The sequence below is a fragment of the Cydia strobilella genome, chromosome 11 (assembly GCF_947568885.1).
Source record: "Cydia strobilella chromosome 11, ilCydStro3.1, whole genome shotgun sequence".
Taxonomy (NCBI): Eukaryota; Metazoa; Arthropoda; class Insecta; order Lepidoptera; family Tortricidae; genus Cydia; species Cydia strobilella.
This window is the reverse complement of record NC_086051.1, coordinates 6,654,894-6,671,221: the sequence shown is the minus strand read 5'-3', so window position 1 is coordinate 6,671,221 and position 16,328 is coordinate 6,654,894. Positions and strand designations below refer to the sequence as shown.

Here is a 16,328-nt window from a genome sequence, read left to right as displayed (position 1 = left end):
GTTGTGATTAATTTAAAGTATCACATACGTTCAGAACGACCAGTCGGCATATATTATTTTGCAAGCATATTTTTTTTCGGTTCCGAGACTTCCGAGTCTTAAATAAGATATAAAGTTCATATAACATTGATCGGAGCTGCACTGCATTTAAATAAAAAATGCTATCTTGATGATCGTGCATTGCATAAGAAAGTTGAATATTGTTTAGTCCACGAATTGCGTGGCTATTGTTCGCCGCGGTTGCGTGCGGTCATCTTACAGCGGGCATTGTTATGCTTACAACCGCGGCGCCAAGTTACGCGCGTCGTTTATATTGCTGTGCATGGCCTTAGCAAACTGAAGTTACTTCTACCCAGTGGTTTGGTAGATTTCATAATTCCATGGAATATATGGGAAACAACTGCAAACTATCCTATTTGTAACTGAGCGTTGAAAGTGTATTGTAAATTTATATAATACCCATGTAATACTCTAATTTGGGTCTCTATTGTTTAACATAATTATTGAAAGTCATAATGTAATGATTGTCATATTATCATTAGTCATAATTTGGTTTTTCTCAGAAATGCGTAACTTTTCAGCATTGCCATAAAACAAACCTAACCTAACCTATCTATAGGATAACCCGAAGAAAACCCTGAAAACTTAACGGTTTCAGAATTATGACTAATGATAATATGACAATCATTACATTATGACTTTCAATAACTATGTCAAACAAAGGGACCCCCTCTTATTTATGTAATACTCTAGGACAAGTAACATTACTATAGGTATCACTGATATCTTCGTAATATAACAAACTCTCATTATGAGCGTTGAGCATTATGAGTGTTGTATGTAGGTTATCATTAAAGTGACACCACTTTCAATCAGACGGGCCAGTACAGGCCAAACGCTTGTATATTACTATTTTTTTTATGGCGGCGTGCGTGACGTAGGTACTACGCAGGTTGAAGGATTCTATTACCTTCATTCGTATATTATAAGGAAGCAAAAACTGAACCCAAAAAGTATGAGGGTACGAGTAAGGTCCATTATCGTCTTCCCAAACGAAGAATAACAGATTGGACATTATTGATATGCAACAGTAAGCGATATTGACGTTTCAAGGTATGAATACAGCAAGATTGATTATTTCACCATATGACTAAGTAAACATCAATAGATCGTTTATTAATGGATTAACTAGAACCGTTAGTGATATCGTAGTGCTTCTAAGATAGCGGTCTGGGGTGTCAGGTGCCGCAGGTGTTTGCACTTGCCGGTGTGAGCGCACTAAGCTGATAGCGCTGATAGTGATAGCCGATACGATACCGATAGCTACGCTTAGCTGACCCATAAACATTTACATCACCGTGTTATCATACAACTTACAAATTAGATAGATTTATTACCTACTTGGGTTCTTTACGAAAATCAACCACCATATAGGTTACGTAAATATATAACTTTGTGTTTTCCCCCGGCCATGTGTTAGTGGTCGATGATTCCAAACTTTCACAAAACGAATGGTACCTTATGTACCTATGTTTCTGTTTATCTGGAAGTCGCAAAATGTAGGGTTAGTAACTGAAATTTACATTTTTTAGTTTATATTTGTAGCACAACTTGCTGTCCAAGCGGCTTGGCGAATTCTGAAGTTGTTAGATTTGTCATAGATAGCGACTTTTAACATTACTTGTTGGCTCCACATAGAAGGTAAACACGGAACTAACAAAGTAAAATAAACACAAACGCTTGAGTGGATGCCGAGTAAACATGACTAGGTACATAACGTCGCATCAGGTAACACGAACGTGCACGAAATCGCAATTGGGATTAAAGTAACTGTCCTCTGGAAAGCAGCACAAAATGACATTATTAAAGAACGGTATTTTGAAAACAAGTAGGTAATGTCGTTATAGAGAACTGTAAAGTTATCGATTCGAAATACATGAAGTAATATTCTTTTTAGGGTTCCGTACCTCAAAAGGAAAAAACGGAACCCTTATAGGATCACTCGTGCGTCTGTCTGTCTGTCTGTCCGTCTGTCACAGCCTATTTTCTTTGAAGCTAATGGGCCAATTAAGTTGACATTTGGTATACATATGTAAGTTTGTGACCCAAAGACGAACATGTAACGTAAACAAATGAATTTTAAACACGAGGGCCACTTTTGGGGGGTAAATGAGAAAATTAATAAATAAAGTTTTTCAAACTATATCGTGTTACATATCAAATGAAAGAGCTCATTATGAGAATCTCAAATATATATATTTTATAATTTTAGAATAAACAGTTTAGAAGTTATTCAAGAAAATAGGCAAAAAATGACCATTCCCCCTTTATCTCCGAAACTACTGGGTCAAAAATTTCGAAAAAAATACACAAAATAGATCTTTACCTATAGATCACTGGAAAACCTATTAGAAATGTGCAGTCAAGCGTGAGTCGGACTTAATTACTTAGTTTTGATCCGACCCCTACGGGTTTTTAAAGACATTTCACTCACGTTTCACATAAAAAATACATTGTTTAAATTGTGTAATGTACGGAACCCTTGGAACGCGAGTCCGACTCGCACTTGGCCCGTTTTTTTTATAAATACATATGTATTATGTATTATTTTTGTGTTTCACGCAATAATTACAAGTAAGTGTTACTACTACGGAACTGCAGGTGACTGCACACTGCACAGCTTGCTTTATCTAGTGATGCAACAAATACGAATATTCGTATTCGCCGAGTATAAAAAGGTGTTTTTTCGTGGTACTTTTGAAATGTCTAACTAACCTACCCGACTTACACGGTAAATAATAGCATCAAAAGGAAAGTTTAAATGTAAAATATTACAAATGTATAATTATTGCTTATATTCATGCTTTTAAGTATGTATCAGCAGCACGAAAAAGTCCAACCTACGCTGGTTGGTAGCATGGAAAAACTCAATATGTATTTGTGTAGTATTACTTGTGTAGAGGATAAAATAAAATAGATTCAAAGAATAAAGACAAGTTTTTCCAGTGGGTGTAGTAAAAGTATTTTTCCAGAACGCATGAAGATATAAAGTTAATATCATACCTACCCTTAAAGCTGTGAAAAAAACAAATTTCTAAGACGCATCACATACGACTTACGAGCAATTTTTTTAAATTTCACAGCCTGAATCTCTATGTTCACTTAATATATTTTACCGTTTACATTAAAAATTAAATTAGGAAACAATGAGTAGGTTTCTTATAGCACAGGTAAAGGAAAAAAAAAGTTCAATTGTATACATTATTAGATGATAATGTTATATTTTTCAGTTGGTATTCATGTCGGTGTATGGGACATCTGCAAGGTTATTTTTTTCCTTAATCACAGAACAGCACAGAAGGCTTCATCAGTCAGTTACATAAACCAGGCAAATTAAAATTTAAATCAGGCAACAAGGCCATATCTTACAGACTAACATATATGTATATGCATTTTATAAACTTAAAAACTAAACACTATTTAGGCGACAAAACGGCGTTGCTCCGTTAAATCGTCGTTGTCGTCGTTATAAAACCTTTGTGGTGTTTAAGTTTAAAGAGTTTTAGACGTATGTATCAATTTCTAGAAATATTTTTACACATACCGACTAACAATGTAAACAGTATTTAATACATTAGTGCTAGTATTATAATTTCTGATTAACTGCTGAATAGAGGGAAATTAGCATTGGAATGCTAGCAGTACAGGCCCTTCAGCGTAGTCACGCGTTTCCCGTGTCGCGATTCGCCGCGGTTTCAGTGCGACGCGATAAGAACACCTGCCACCTGTGCCGTTATCACGCGGTAAGCCGGTACTTCGATACTCCGGGATGCCATGGTTCAGGACAATGGCATCCGGTAAACTAATGAAACGAGCAAATAATAACTAATCACTTTTATGGTATAACCTAATTAGCATGCACGTGTGGCTTGCCAAATATTTCAACTGACCTTAGTAGAATCATCCACTTAGGTACTTATTCCATAGATTTTTGATCATGCTCTTTTTTCTTTTATTTAAGCGATATATTTATATGGTTTGAGCGTTATCGTTTAATATAATATATAAACTGTAATTGTGATATCTTTAACTCAAATACATGTACAAAGCTAAAGTGCAAGTGTACCGAAAAGTAAGAAAAGAACGCAGTTAGGCCGGTACGGCTTGAGGCACACCTGTTTGATGGCGTTATCACTATCAGGAGATACGCTATCGTTCATCAAACAACGACATTCTTACTTCGCAGTACGAGAAGCCGCTTCATTCTAAAGCAAGTTAAGGTACATTCATAAATACTGTCCAAAAAAAGAGGTGACATCTCCACTTTTTGTGAAAACCTGTAGTAGCCTGTAGCCTGCCTTAACTGTAGTCATCAATAAAACCGATGCCTTCAATGTAAAATTATAGTTGAGCTGATATGATATTATCAGGTGAACAATTTTCACTCCACCATCCCATGCAAGCCGATGATTTTAACTGACATTAGCTCTAGGTACTATCATAGTACCTAGGGCTAATGACTACTATGTATATCTATCACTTTTAGAAATCGCCTATTGTATATTGAACCGGTTTGTATATTGAATACTATAAATTTTTTGAAAAAAAAAAAACTATACTCATGGGCAAATTTAGAGTAACGCAGAAAAAAGGTTTAATTACTTGGATAACAGCACCTTTCTGTTCCGGATGTAAAACTTGTGGTCTATGCGGATGACACCAACGCTATAGTATCGGCGGAGAACATGATACAGCTGAGCTACAATGTCAACTTTACTCTGCAAGCTCTAAATACCTGGTTCAGCACAAACAACCTCAAACTCAATTGTGCCAAGACCAATGCTTTACTGTTTAAAACCACTTCGAGAAATAAAGACAGTCTGCAGGTTTCATCAAATGGAGTTGAAATTCAACAAGTGAATTGTGTTAAATTTCTCGGAGTCAGGATTGATTCGAGTTTGTGTTGGAAAGAAGAACTATCGTCACTAGTCAACTCTATAAGTTCGGCCTGTTATGCACTAAGAAGCCTTAGAGAAGAAGCAAATACGGCTCAACTAATAATGGTATATCGCGCGTTGGTCGAATCTAAAATTAGGTACAGCGTTAAATTCTGGGGTAACAGCTACCTTTACAACATTCAGTCTGCCTTTGTGGCCCAGAAGAGAGCTATCAGAACAATAGCCAGAATTTCTCAGATGACATCATGTAAAACTTATTTTAATAAGTTTGAAATTCTCACAGTACCTAGTGTCTATATTCTTGTGATTCTTAGCGTCCTTAGCGACCTTATAAAGTACCTTAACTGCATTGAAACGGAAGAAAGACAAAAGCGATTGGAAACCAGAAGGAAGGACTTACCACAAATAATAACCACTAAACTGCAAGTGGTCAAACACTCTTCAGCTTACCAGGCAGTTACTCTATTCAATAGATTGCCATCCGATTTGAAGACAGTCACTAAATTAAATTTGTTTAAAAATTGTCTCAAAACTTATTTGTTAAAGAAGTGCTTTTATTCGGTTGATGAGTTTTTGTCAGCTCAGAGTACAATATAGTATCAATGAATCGTTTTTTTTTCTCTTTTTTTATGACATAATCAATAGTAACGAATAATTAATTTAGATGAATTGACATTGACTTGGGAATTATTATTTATTATTTTATTATAAGCCAAATTGTTATTATGTTAGATAGTTGTAATACTTTAATTTTTAATTGTTATTTATAAAATTGTAATTGTGATATAATGTGAAATTCAAACGCAATGTATATTGTTATATGAATAAATATGACTATGACTATGACCTAAAATTATCCTCCTATCCTCCTTAAATTATTATTTAAGAATATTTGTACGCCATGTATTATGGTAAATCAAGGACTGGAAACAATATTATGTAACAACAATTTATACCCTTTTTGCACAAATAAACTATTCTATTCTATTCTAAAGTAATTTCAAAATTAGTAATTAAACTTTTTTTTTGCGTTCCTCCAAATTGGTCCATGAGTATATATGATATTCAGTTAGACCAGCTTAGTTTATTATCCGCCATGCAATTAGGGATTCCCTTTCTCCACTCTGTCTTTCATTCTTAAACATGTATGGATAAGAAAAATACGGATACCTATAACCCAGAGTAATTTAAAATGTATCTTTTGGCGAGTCCAAAGGTTTGTAGGAGTTTAGTAGAATTTATTAGGTTGTGTTTTATGTGTCATGAACCCATCAAATAGAACCAAATACCAATTTGGTTCATCGGAATATTTTTAGAATTGGTAAGAATAAGTTGACCTAGTGAGCCGTTCGGAAACCAACTTACATAATTTAAAGCTCTCCTCACCTGGCCCTGTGGCGCAATGGATAACGCGTCTGACTACGGATCAGAAGATTCCAGGTTCGAATCCTGGCAGGGTCGCGGAAATTCTTTTTATTTATAGAATTTTCCACGGTGTTTTTTTACCTGTCTTCAACAATTAGTGGTTTTGTTTACTCATCTACGAGTGTGATGCGTAAATGTTTGGCGAACAAGAGTTTCATTTAATAAAGTTATAAGGTAGAGCATAATAAAATGTACTTTATGGCTTAAGCGACAGAGTTTAAAATGATATTGGTGTGAATTCCAATGAGTGTTTCGACAAAAAACGTCTTTATTATTGATGGCGGAGAGATGAGTTTAGCGTACACTTGATAAATTATGATTATAAACACGCAGCTGACCAAATATTGTAGTTTGTAGTTGCGATAATTGGCCGTGATGCAATCGCGTGATCTCTCGTCTCCATGAGCATGACCCATGTCAGTTTCTTACCGGCTTTTTAAACAAATAATAAGTCAAATATATAGTTTGGAGACCGTCATTTCAATATAGGTATAAATAGTCCTCCTAGGCTAACTTTGCACAGACTTAAATAAACAAAGTGAGAGAGATTCACTATAAACGGCATATTTTTTTACAAAAAAATTGACATGAATAATGACATTGCCTTACTTTGTCATTTGCAAATGGCATTACGGAGTTGCATGATCCGACTCTAGCCGATAATTTTCGGGCGTGTTCATGTAATTTCTATTTGAGAGATGGTAATGTTTTATGAGTATCTTAGCAGGTTTTGTATTATAAATCAATTTATTTTTCACCGCACCAGCTGATAAAGGCCCTGTTGATTGTTCAAAAACTGATAAGAAAGTTGCACTTTATTCACATGTGAGGCAAAGTAAGCAAATGCAAATTTTGAGTTATTTTCTTATGTTTGCTAATAGAATTGACTTTTAAATGGTAAATATTTTATAACATTCATTTTAAATCGATTTGCTTTGATTTTGTTTGATATTTTAGAGTTTTTCCTTGTGAAAAATTTTGTGTTTCACTCGGTGGCAAAATTTGTTTAATTCTCGTGCCTTGACAGTCTTGACACCCTTATAACGCTCAAGACTCCATTCTTCGCCTGCTCGGGTATCAATATTAGCACGAGAGGTTAAACAACAACTTTGCCCGCTTGTAAAACAAATAACTATTGTAAAATATGCGGTACTAATACAGCCCAAACTGTTTGATGGATTTTAAAGGTCCAAGCAAGCTTGGTTCTCCATACAAACGTAGTTCCGCTCTCATTTGAAAACAACTAGCTACATTGCTCTAAAACTTTGTACTTAGAATAACATAAGGTATATAATATGGCTATATAGCTATGGCTGTAATTAGTTTCTGTAGCTTCAGATACCATAGTTAAAACTACAGCGAATTTAAGTTACTCATACAAAACTTGTTTTTGCTCCATTTCATTTGTTTTATAAACTGGAGCTTGTATATAAATTAATGACAGACCCAGATATTCCTCATGTCATTGTATGTACAAAGTTCCATTACAATCTAACACGTAGTTTTAAAATGAGAGCGGAACTACGTTTGTATGGGAAGGGGCAATTCGGCCGAGCTTGCCGGGGACTCTTAAGATTACATCATTTGTATTCGTTGAAAGAATTTATTAACCTCTCGAATTTTACGGCCGCGATAAGCCGATCGTAAGCCGGAACGTGGATCCATGTTAGTAGGTATTGACTGTACACTTGTGCCTACTAACGAATTTGCTTGTGATGGCTTCTCTACACGATGGCCTAGCGCTGGACCAGCGAGATGGCCATGCGATGGTTGAGAGCAGTGAGCACGCACTTTGGACTGGGCCACGTGTAGATGCGTACGCACTACGCACCATCGCTGGCCCACTACCTTTGATGTACGGACGAAAAACCGACACGCCGTGCCATCCATCCGACACGCCGCTCTACACGCTGGCCCATCTTAGTGGTCCAGTATGATGGCCCATCGTATAGAGGAGCCATGAGAGAATAAACACTTAGGTATTTACCATTATTTTTATTGAATTTATATTTCAAATAAAATAACGAGATTATTCTACTGAAGTAAACTCTTACTAGGCTGTGCTTGCATATTTGCCCGCATTACTCCCGTACAAAATATTACCCCCTTGGAGTATAGTTTCCTGGATAAAAAGAACTAAAATATCCTTTGCTTAAGATTGTCCCATAATATTATTTGTTTATTTATCCTGGTCATAAGCTATCTGTAATGCTAAATTTTGGCCAAATCTGTGTACCTAGGAATTTAACGTGATTGGGTAGTACCTCGACCACAAACATCAGTCTATTCAATCAAAAATACTTATATTATTAGTACCTTTATAATATTAATAAATTAATTTTATTGTGGTAATTACCCAAAATTTCTAAGAAAATGACAACTTATGTCTTTTCTGAAAATACGTACCTACTTGTTCTTGTCAAGGCAGCATTTTATTAAACCGTTCCGCCGCTAAATCATGCGACATTTATTAATAAAATTGAGAAAAAATGTGTTTTTACAGCACATTCTTTTCAAACCAGCGTACGATATAACAGAGGTGATATTCGACATTGCTTTTTCGACAGTTCGTGATATTTCCGCGCTTTGTTATAGTATTTTTCAAATTTGATGGGTAGGGTGACAGGTGTTATCTTCATATAATTTATAACCTAAAAACGCCAAATCTCGCAAAATTCTATTGAAATAACACCTGTCAGCGTACCCATCGAGTTTGAAAAATACTATAGAAATCCGAAACATTGTAATAAGTGTCACGCATGTATCACGAAAATAATGTCGTGTTGAACTTATACATTTGTAGTAGCAAATTGATATCGCTACTTGTATGTATAAAGTTGGATATATATATAGTCGCCATGTAACAGAATGATTGCACCCTTATGAAAATGAATGTAGAATTGAAATTGAACCCTTGATCTTGGTGTTGTGCATGGCCTTGGTTATAGAGAAGTAAGTAAGCTTAGTTCTCACTCCATATTTAATACTAAATAATAAGTTATATGGAAGGTATGGTACCTAAAACCTATTTTTAGTAAATTAAATTCACTTAAAAATGATTTTTTATGGAGTATGAGCACTCTAAGCTTTCTTATTTCTCTATACCTTGGTGTAATGACACTAATGACATATTATTATATTCTCTGGTAAGGAAGGGCACAAAGGAAACATTAAAAATAGGTTGTATTTCTTCAAAACTTTTTTATTCCAGTTTTCATTGATTCTTTTTATGTTAAATAATCAGTGCAGAGTTAATCAATTACATTATAAATGACAGTATGAAAAAAATTGTGAAAATAGTTTAGAAACTATACAGTAGTAGTAATTTGTGACCTATTTATTGATTTCGGACTGCATGGAACATTGTTAGGTGCGGCGTTAAATGCACGGTTGGTTATATCTGTGCCGGCAGCGGGCCGGCGACCGGCGCCGGCGACGCTGCCGGCCGCAGCAGGAGGCCGCTTCAACCATTGCACACGTCCGCAACCATCAATAAACTATTTGTACCAAAAGGCGGGCACCCCGCCGTTAACTCATCCCTCAATAACTAAATCTATAACAGTCTATTTAAAATTATAATACATCATAATAAGAATTATATAAGATAATTAAAGCATTTTCACCTTATATTCAAAATAAAATCATAAAGGTATCAATTTGATAATTTTTCGCTAAAATTTAATATTTTTACATTTATTACATACACTATTTACATATAGGGCGTGCTCGACACAATTTATAAATTAAATGATAACGTTTGCGCCGAGCACTTACTCGAACACAATACCTATTCCGTATCCTAATAGCAACAAAATCGCCATGCAAAATCACACTCATGAAAATTTAAATTAATAAAATTATTTAGATAAACCAACTTTCAATCGGTTTACATCTTTGATATTAATGGAAGCATCGTTTAAGAACTAAGAATCTAGGACTGAAAAGTAAACAGAAATACAAGCATTATTTTACAAATGAAAACATATTTATACTCGTCGATTCCGTGTAGGAATCACAATATCAAGATCGTAGCATTAATTCTAACTGGCAGTCCTGACTGGGTTTTAAGTGTTCCGCAAACCATTCAACACATAACATTCATAGGACTAACAACTAGTAAAGCTTTTTACATGAAATTAACAAAACAATCGGTCAGAGGTCGTCACCAACGATTGATTGCATTGCAATGCTGTCTCCTCCCGTAATGCCACAAATTACATTAAATTAACGTAGTACTTATATTGATCATAACGAGATCGTACTTAGGATGTCTTCGCGAGAGGCTCGCCCGCGCGGTGGCGTCGTCGCCGTGCGCGGCCTCCTTCACGAGGTATATTTAATTTTACCATATAATATTTATCTCCTCAATCTAGCACAGTGGCCTGTCCTGCTGGCTTTGCTTTTCTACTGCCTGTAACAATAAGAAAAACATAGGTAAGTATAGGTATAAGAAATAACTAACCTTCTATTAAATGAAGGGTTCAGAATGACAGAAGGCAAGCCCTTGCCACCCAATTCAAGGCGGACGAGGGTGCAGTTACCAATCGTTGCACAGATGCGCGCGCACATGTTCGCTTAAAAATTCTTCGCTTATAAACAACTGTGATGTAATTGAAGAAGGCAGTGAAAATGGTTCGGATCGATTAATATTTCGTGATAAAGCTAATCACAATTACTCGGTAGCCAGTAATTGCGACAAATAGCGTATCGAGTGTCGCACGCATCCCGGCCCGCGTCCGGCCATCTGTCACCGCATGTGTGCTCTATATCAACACTTTTTAATTCATTAGCGTTTTGACAATGGGTCCATTATTTTCCTGTCCTAAATTACTTGATGCGTGTAAAGTCAGAAGTGGGGGATAATAATCTGTAGAATAAAACTCTGGCTAGATGAGTACTGTAGGAAATCAACAGTTACGCGAACTCAGCAGGATGTTTTGGTTAAAGGAGTAGTTGTTCGCTTGCAGTTTCAGCATAACTTTTTCGGTGCTAAGTGTTAGATTACTGCTTCCCGTCCGCACATCCGCGCCGCAGCTGAGCGGGCGCACGTGGCCACACCCTATTTACGGACACATACCAAAGGGAGAACACACATGTTCCGACAGATCGGGACTTTGCAAGCACACGTGAAATCCCTTTATGTGACGAGCATTGTCGACTGGATAATAAAAAGGTAGGTATGAGCGTCGCATTTATTTAGCTATCCGGCTACCGGTGGCGGCCGTCACGTGTGCTCTGTGCGCAGCTGTGAGCAACCGTTAGCTGCACAATGCCCTTGATCGATCCGTCGGCGATGGAATTGATCGGCGAAATCGTTGCACGTGCAAAGTTTTGCGGAGACATTTCGCGGTGGACTGCATTGTCTACTCGCCGCCGCCGCAGTTTATTAGTTCGGAGAAGCGTAAAGGTGATCGTAAAACTTTCACGTGCAATTTATGCGTGGCGAGGTGCGCGGAGACTGAGATACTCAGAGGAGCAGAGAGCGTGGGCGTGGACACCTGGCCGCTCGTTAGTGTCGCCTGTCGCCTGGCGGTCGCGACTCGAGCAAACCGTGTAGGCGCTAAGCTGCCATCCTTTTGTGTCTGACGCAGCACCAACACAACCTAAATTAAGCCGATCAACGAACATGTGGTGGTAGCCATCTGATAGATTCGTTTATTGGGAAGCTGTTTAAAGTTCCTACATTAATTTTGAGGGGAATCATGCGGGTATACTAAATGAATGACTAACTGATACGACATTTATATTTTTGTTAAGATTGACAACCGAATAATGCAACCTCTGATGAAAATAACAATTATTTACACGTGATGACCTTAAAGGGGTACTTTATTTTACTATAGGTAGGTTGGTAATGGTAGTGTTTCCTGCTGTGCCTACTGTAGCCACGGTTGTTTCGGGCGATGTTATACAAATACGGACAATAATATTGGGTTCAAGCTGCAAAGGACAAAAACGTGAGTGAGAGCGGAGGAATCAAGTGGTAATGTCGGCGAAAGGTCCCACGGCCCCGCGAGTTCAGGCAGCTGCGAGCAACAATTACCGTCGCTGAGATAGCGGCGTGGCGTATGCTCGTATTGCTCGTGACCGGAGTTTGTGGCACACGGCGATGCCCCGCCAGATACCACCGTGAAATGCCGCCTCACGATGCCTCGGATTCCGGCACGATCGCCTCGAGCCTTCTTTTTGTATGTTTTATACAAGAGCTTATTTAGATTACTTATATGAACTACAGTCATATGAGATTTTATATTTCATGTTATTCCTCGTCTGTTTCGAAGAATGCGGTCCGATTAATCGGCATTCCGATACTGTATTGTAGTAGGCGGTACATTAGTATATCGTGCGATGTCGCCGGCGCCCGGAGCTCATTAAATCAGTGGTGCTTGTTTATTGGATACCTGAGTAATATGATCTATGTTTGTGGGTGTATTGTGATATAGTATTCTGAATTCTTTTTATATTATATATCTTGAGAATGAATTTTAATTAGCAATCCGAAACCACCAGTAAAACTATTTTATTTATATCTTCTAGACTTCTTAGTTGACACTGGAATGCGGGTATGGTTAAATGGTAACTGGTTTTTAAAATATCTTTGAAATAATGTAGTAGGTATGGCAATACTTTTTCTTTTGTATTTGTAACAGACGCATGCAATGGATTTGTGAACGGGATTATTGTTAAAGTTGTCGTCTGTTTGGTCAGTTGCGCTGCTGTAAATTCTGAGTAGCGCATCGTGTCCCCTAAATCAAGTTGTCGTGGGCATTTCTCTCGGCTCCAACAGCGGCAGATATTAAAATTTACGTGCTCGGGCAAGTATTAACGAGCAGCGCCTGGGGCAGTAATCGCAAGGCGCTCGAATAAATCCTGCGCGATGCACCTGCCGCTCTGGCGGTGCAGCAAATCTTAGTGCAATTTTAGACGATTTCGCTCTGTATCGGAATCTCCGCGTATCTCGGGGGCAATTTGAAACAAGACGCAAGGGTTAGCTCGCGCAGGTGTTAGGCGGAATGTTAAACGAGCAGTATACATAAATATGTGTTGAATATTCAAATAGTGTGTCAGTACACGGCCGTTTACGCGGCGCCGGCGCAGGTGGCCGCGCTTCAAGGCTGAAAATCAAAACAGTCGTCACGCACGCGTGAACAGCGGTTTAGATTGTGGCTGTTGTTTATCGACCTAAGCACTATTCAAATACTTCTTAGAATGAATGTACAGCGGTTGGAATAGTTCGCTAAAATGTTTGATTGGGACATTCTGTTACAATACGACTGACATCTCAAATCATGGGAACCTTTAGCATGTTTTGATGCTTAAGTTTGCGACTCTATGCATGCGATACAGTGACGTCTCGCGGTCGCTTGTGAAACTCGGCATCTCCGCTTTTACCTTCCCGCGCTTGCGAAACGCGCAGGTGCGCGCGCGCCGCAAAAACAACGACGCGCCCGATTTCATTTACTTTTTATGGAATACTGTCTAGCTAGGCGAACAAGATGTTTATTGGCGCTCTGCATCGCCAATTGTAACAATTCAGTTTAAATTTAAAAAATTTAGCGAGTTTATTTTCAACATGGCTAGTGCGTGTGCTTCTGTACATATGTTTCTAAGGTTTACGTAGACGTTAAACATGGGAACATTGGAAATATGCTAACAGAATTTAATACTTTAAAAATATATTATTCCGTTAATTTAGTTCAGCTATTTAGCTAAACAAAAGAAAACACTCTTAGCGTCAATGTTTTCATCCAGCTTGACGCTGGTTTTCCGTGAAAACTGATAAAAGTAAGTAAACAAAGTTTAACGTTTTTGTTTTGTTATAGGAAAAAAAATTAAACTAACCGTTTGATTGTGGTGTTGATGAAGTGCAGGTGTTCTGCGGAGGATGGTGTTGGGCTGCGGGCGCGGGCCGAGCGGGCGGCGCTGCTGCGGCGGCCGGCGGACCGTGCATGGGGCGCCGGCCAGCGCACCCTCTGCGTCGAACTGATCCATGGCGGGATGGTTCTCCAGCGCCGACTGTAGGTCGCAGATGTAATCAATGACGTGCTGGATCACCTCCAACTTTGAGATCTTTCGGTTTTTGGGCATGAACGGCACCAAGTCCTGCAGCTTCGAGAGATACATCTGGATCTCTGCGTTTTCGCCTTCCCGGTGCCGCTGCACGCGCCCACCGGCAATCGCCGGCACGGAAGCGCCGGTTGCGCACACTGCTGTTATCGCTTTCATTGTTATTTGTGAGTTGCACTGAACACGAGCACTGGAAGTAACGTTAACGCGGACGCGTGTGGCGAGTGCGGACTGCGAGCGAGGAATGAGGAGATGCGCGACGGCGCCTAGTATTTATGGTCGCGGGCGGGGCGCGGGGCGGGGCCGGTCGGGCCAATGGGCTCGCGAGGCGAAGCCTGATTTTCCCATGGCGGCGGTGGGCGCCGCGTCTGCCTGCGCTGGGCGCTGGGCGCTGGGCGGCCCTGACTAAGGCCGTTGCGCTCGTGACATGCACTTTGTCCTGCATTGTTGACTTTTTGATAAAATAATTAATTTATACAATAATAATTAGGGAACTATAGTTGCAGTTAATTTGTGGAATAGACATTCTAAAATTAGGTACCTATGCATATATATGTATATGGTAAACTGACTCTATTTGATTGTAAAGTTTTATTTTATTTCTTCTTGTTACGAATATCTTATTTTCCATTTAAAAATTAAGATATTTTTAATGGAGACGAAATGTCTGTAATTTTTCTTTTTTACTTTTTTGCTAGCTAACCTGATGGGGCTCACAACATTCCCATAAAAGTTTATCACGCAGCTCCCAACCATTGACCACAAATAAAATTTAGAAGATAAGTCTGTATTTAATTCCATATAATGGGAATTGATATTATGTGTGTGTAAACGTAATATGGCTTAGGTAACTAAATTAGTATAAAATGTAATATCTATCGCTAAATGAAATAATAGCCGCATGTAGAGCAGATAATTTTTTAATGCAGATATGTTATGCTTTTTTTAAAGGTTCTTATATATGTATTCATTTATGGATACACGCGTTGTATAGATTACATAAGTAAGAAGTAAAAAAAAAAATGTAGAGTCAATGTTTCATTCTCACATCTGTCGTTGTCTTTCAACTCAATTGCCAACATTGTCGCAAGCTTTACAGTTTTCCGTAAGTTACTTGATATGAGATAAGTATTTAATTTGCGTATAGAAACAAGTCTGGGTTCTTCTAAGTTCCTCCAAGAGGAGAGCCACCCTCTACCCGACCTAAAAATTCAAGTCACCCTCTGCATCGATTATTAAGGGTAAATATTAAGGCAATAGCATATTACCTAGCTACGCCTGAACAGGCTGCAGCGAGCGAGGGAGGTGGGGGTAGGGGGGAGTGGAACAATGGCCGTAAGTACGTGACGGCATCCACTTGTCGCGGTCCCACGGGGACAGGTCCTCTGAAAGGCACCGGGCTCGGCTACTACCTGTAAAAACTACAAACGTACCCGAATGCGAATTAAATTATCAAGCTATTTGTGGACTCGATAAGTCAATAATTTTTCGAGTAATCTTACTCCTTTATTGCAATAAACATAGTCTACATGGTTTAACTAACGTATCTAATTTATTGTACCTAAGTAAGGTAGAGCCGTGAATCGTTTATTAAGTACTTATAATTTCTAATAGTTTAACAATTCAATTCAATACGTTTATTTCAGACACAAATGATTTTGAAATAGAAGCGAAAAGTTTTCAAGCCTTGTTGGGATAAAAAAAGGCCGAACTAAAATCCATCAAATATTTTACTGTTCCTTTTGGATAAGTCCTTCTGCTGCCGAGGTGAATTCATACTCTAAAGCAAAACAAACCATACATGCGAGTACGCAAGTCCTGGGCTATCTGAGTGATAAGTATTTTTGTAATCGCTTTATTAATCGCTCTGATAATCAG

The 16,328-nt window shown here is 38.2% G+C and overlaps 1 protein-coding gene and 1 non-coding gene across 2 annotated transcripts; one reads left to right on the top strand and one right to left on the bottom strand.

The window, feature by feature from the left end:
- Positions 1-6,346: 6,346 nt before the first annotated feature.
- Positions 6,347-6,419, top strand: Trnar-acg (transfer RNA arginine (anticodon ACG)). Its single transcript has one exon. It is a non-coding gene; the product is annotated as a tRNA-Arg (tRNA).
- Positions 6,420-9,576: 3,157 nt separating this feature from the next.
- On the bottom strand, positions 9,577-14,697 carry LOC134745460 (protein extra-macrochaetae). The gene is made up of 2 exons (XM_063679505.1): positions 14,226-14,697; positions 9,577-10,794 (listed from the first exon to the last, which is right to left on the bottom strand). Exons 1-2 carry the CDS (start codon positions 14,607-14,609, stop codon positions 10,753-10,755), a joined length of 426 nt encoding a protein of 141 aa, XP_063535575.1. The 5' UTR covers positions 14,610-14,697; the 3' UTR covers positions 9,577-10,752.
- Between the last annotated feature and the right edge of the window lie 1,631 nt (positions 14,698-16,328).

Excerpts from the sequence above, each read along its gene's own strand:
- LOC134745460 (XM_063679505.1), bottom strand. The coding sequence starts at position 14,609 with ATGAAAGCGATAACAGCAGTGTGCGCAACCGGCGCTTCCGTGCCGGCG. Across the intron at positions 10,795-14,225 it reads ATCAACACCACAATCAAACG|GCAGTAGAAAAGCAAAGCCA; the intron begins GTTAGTTTAATT and ends TTATTGTTACAG.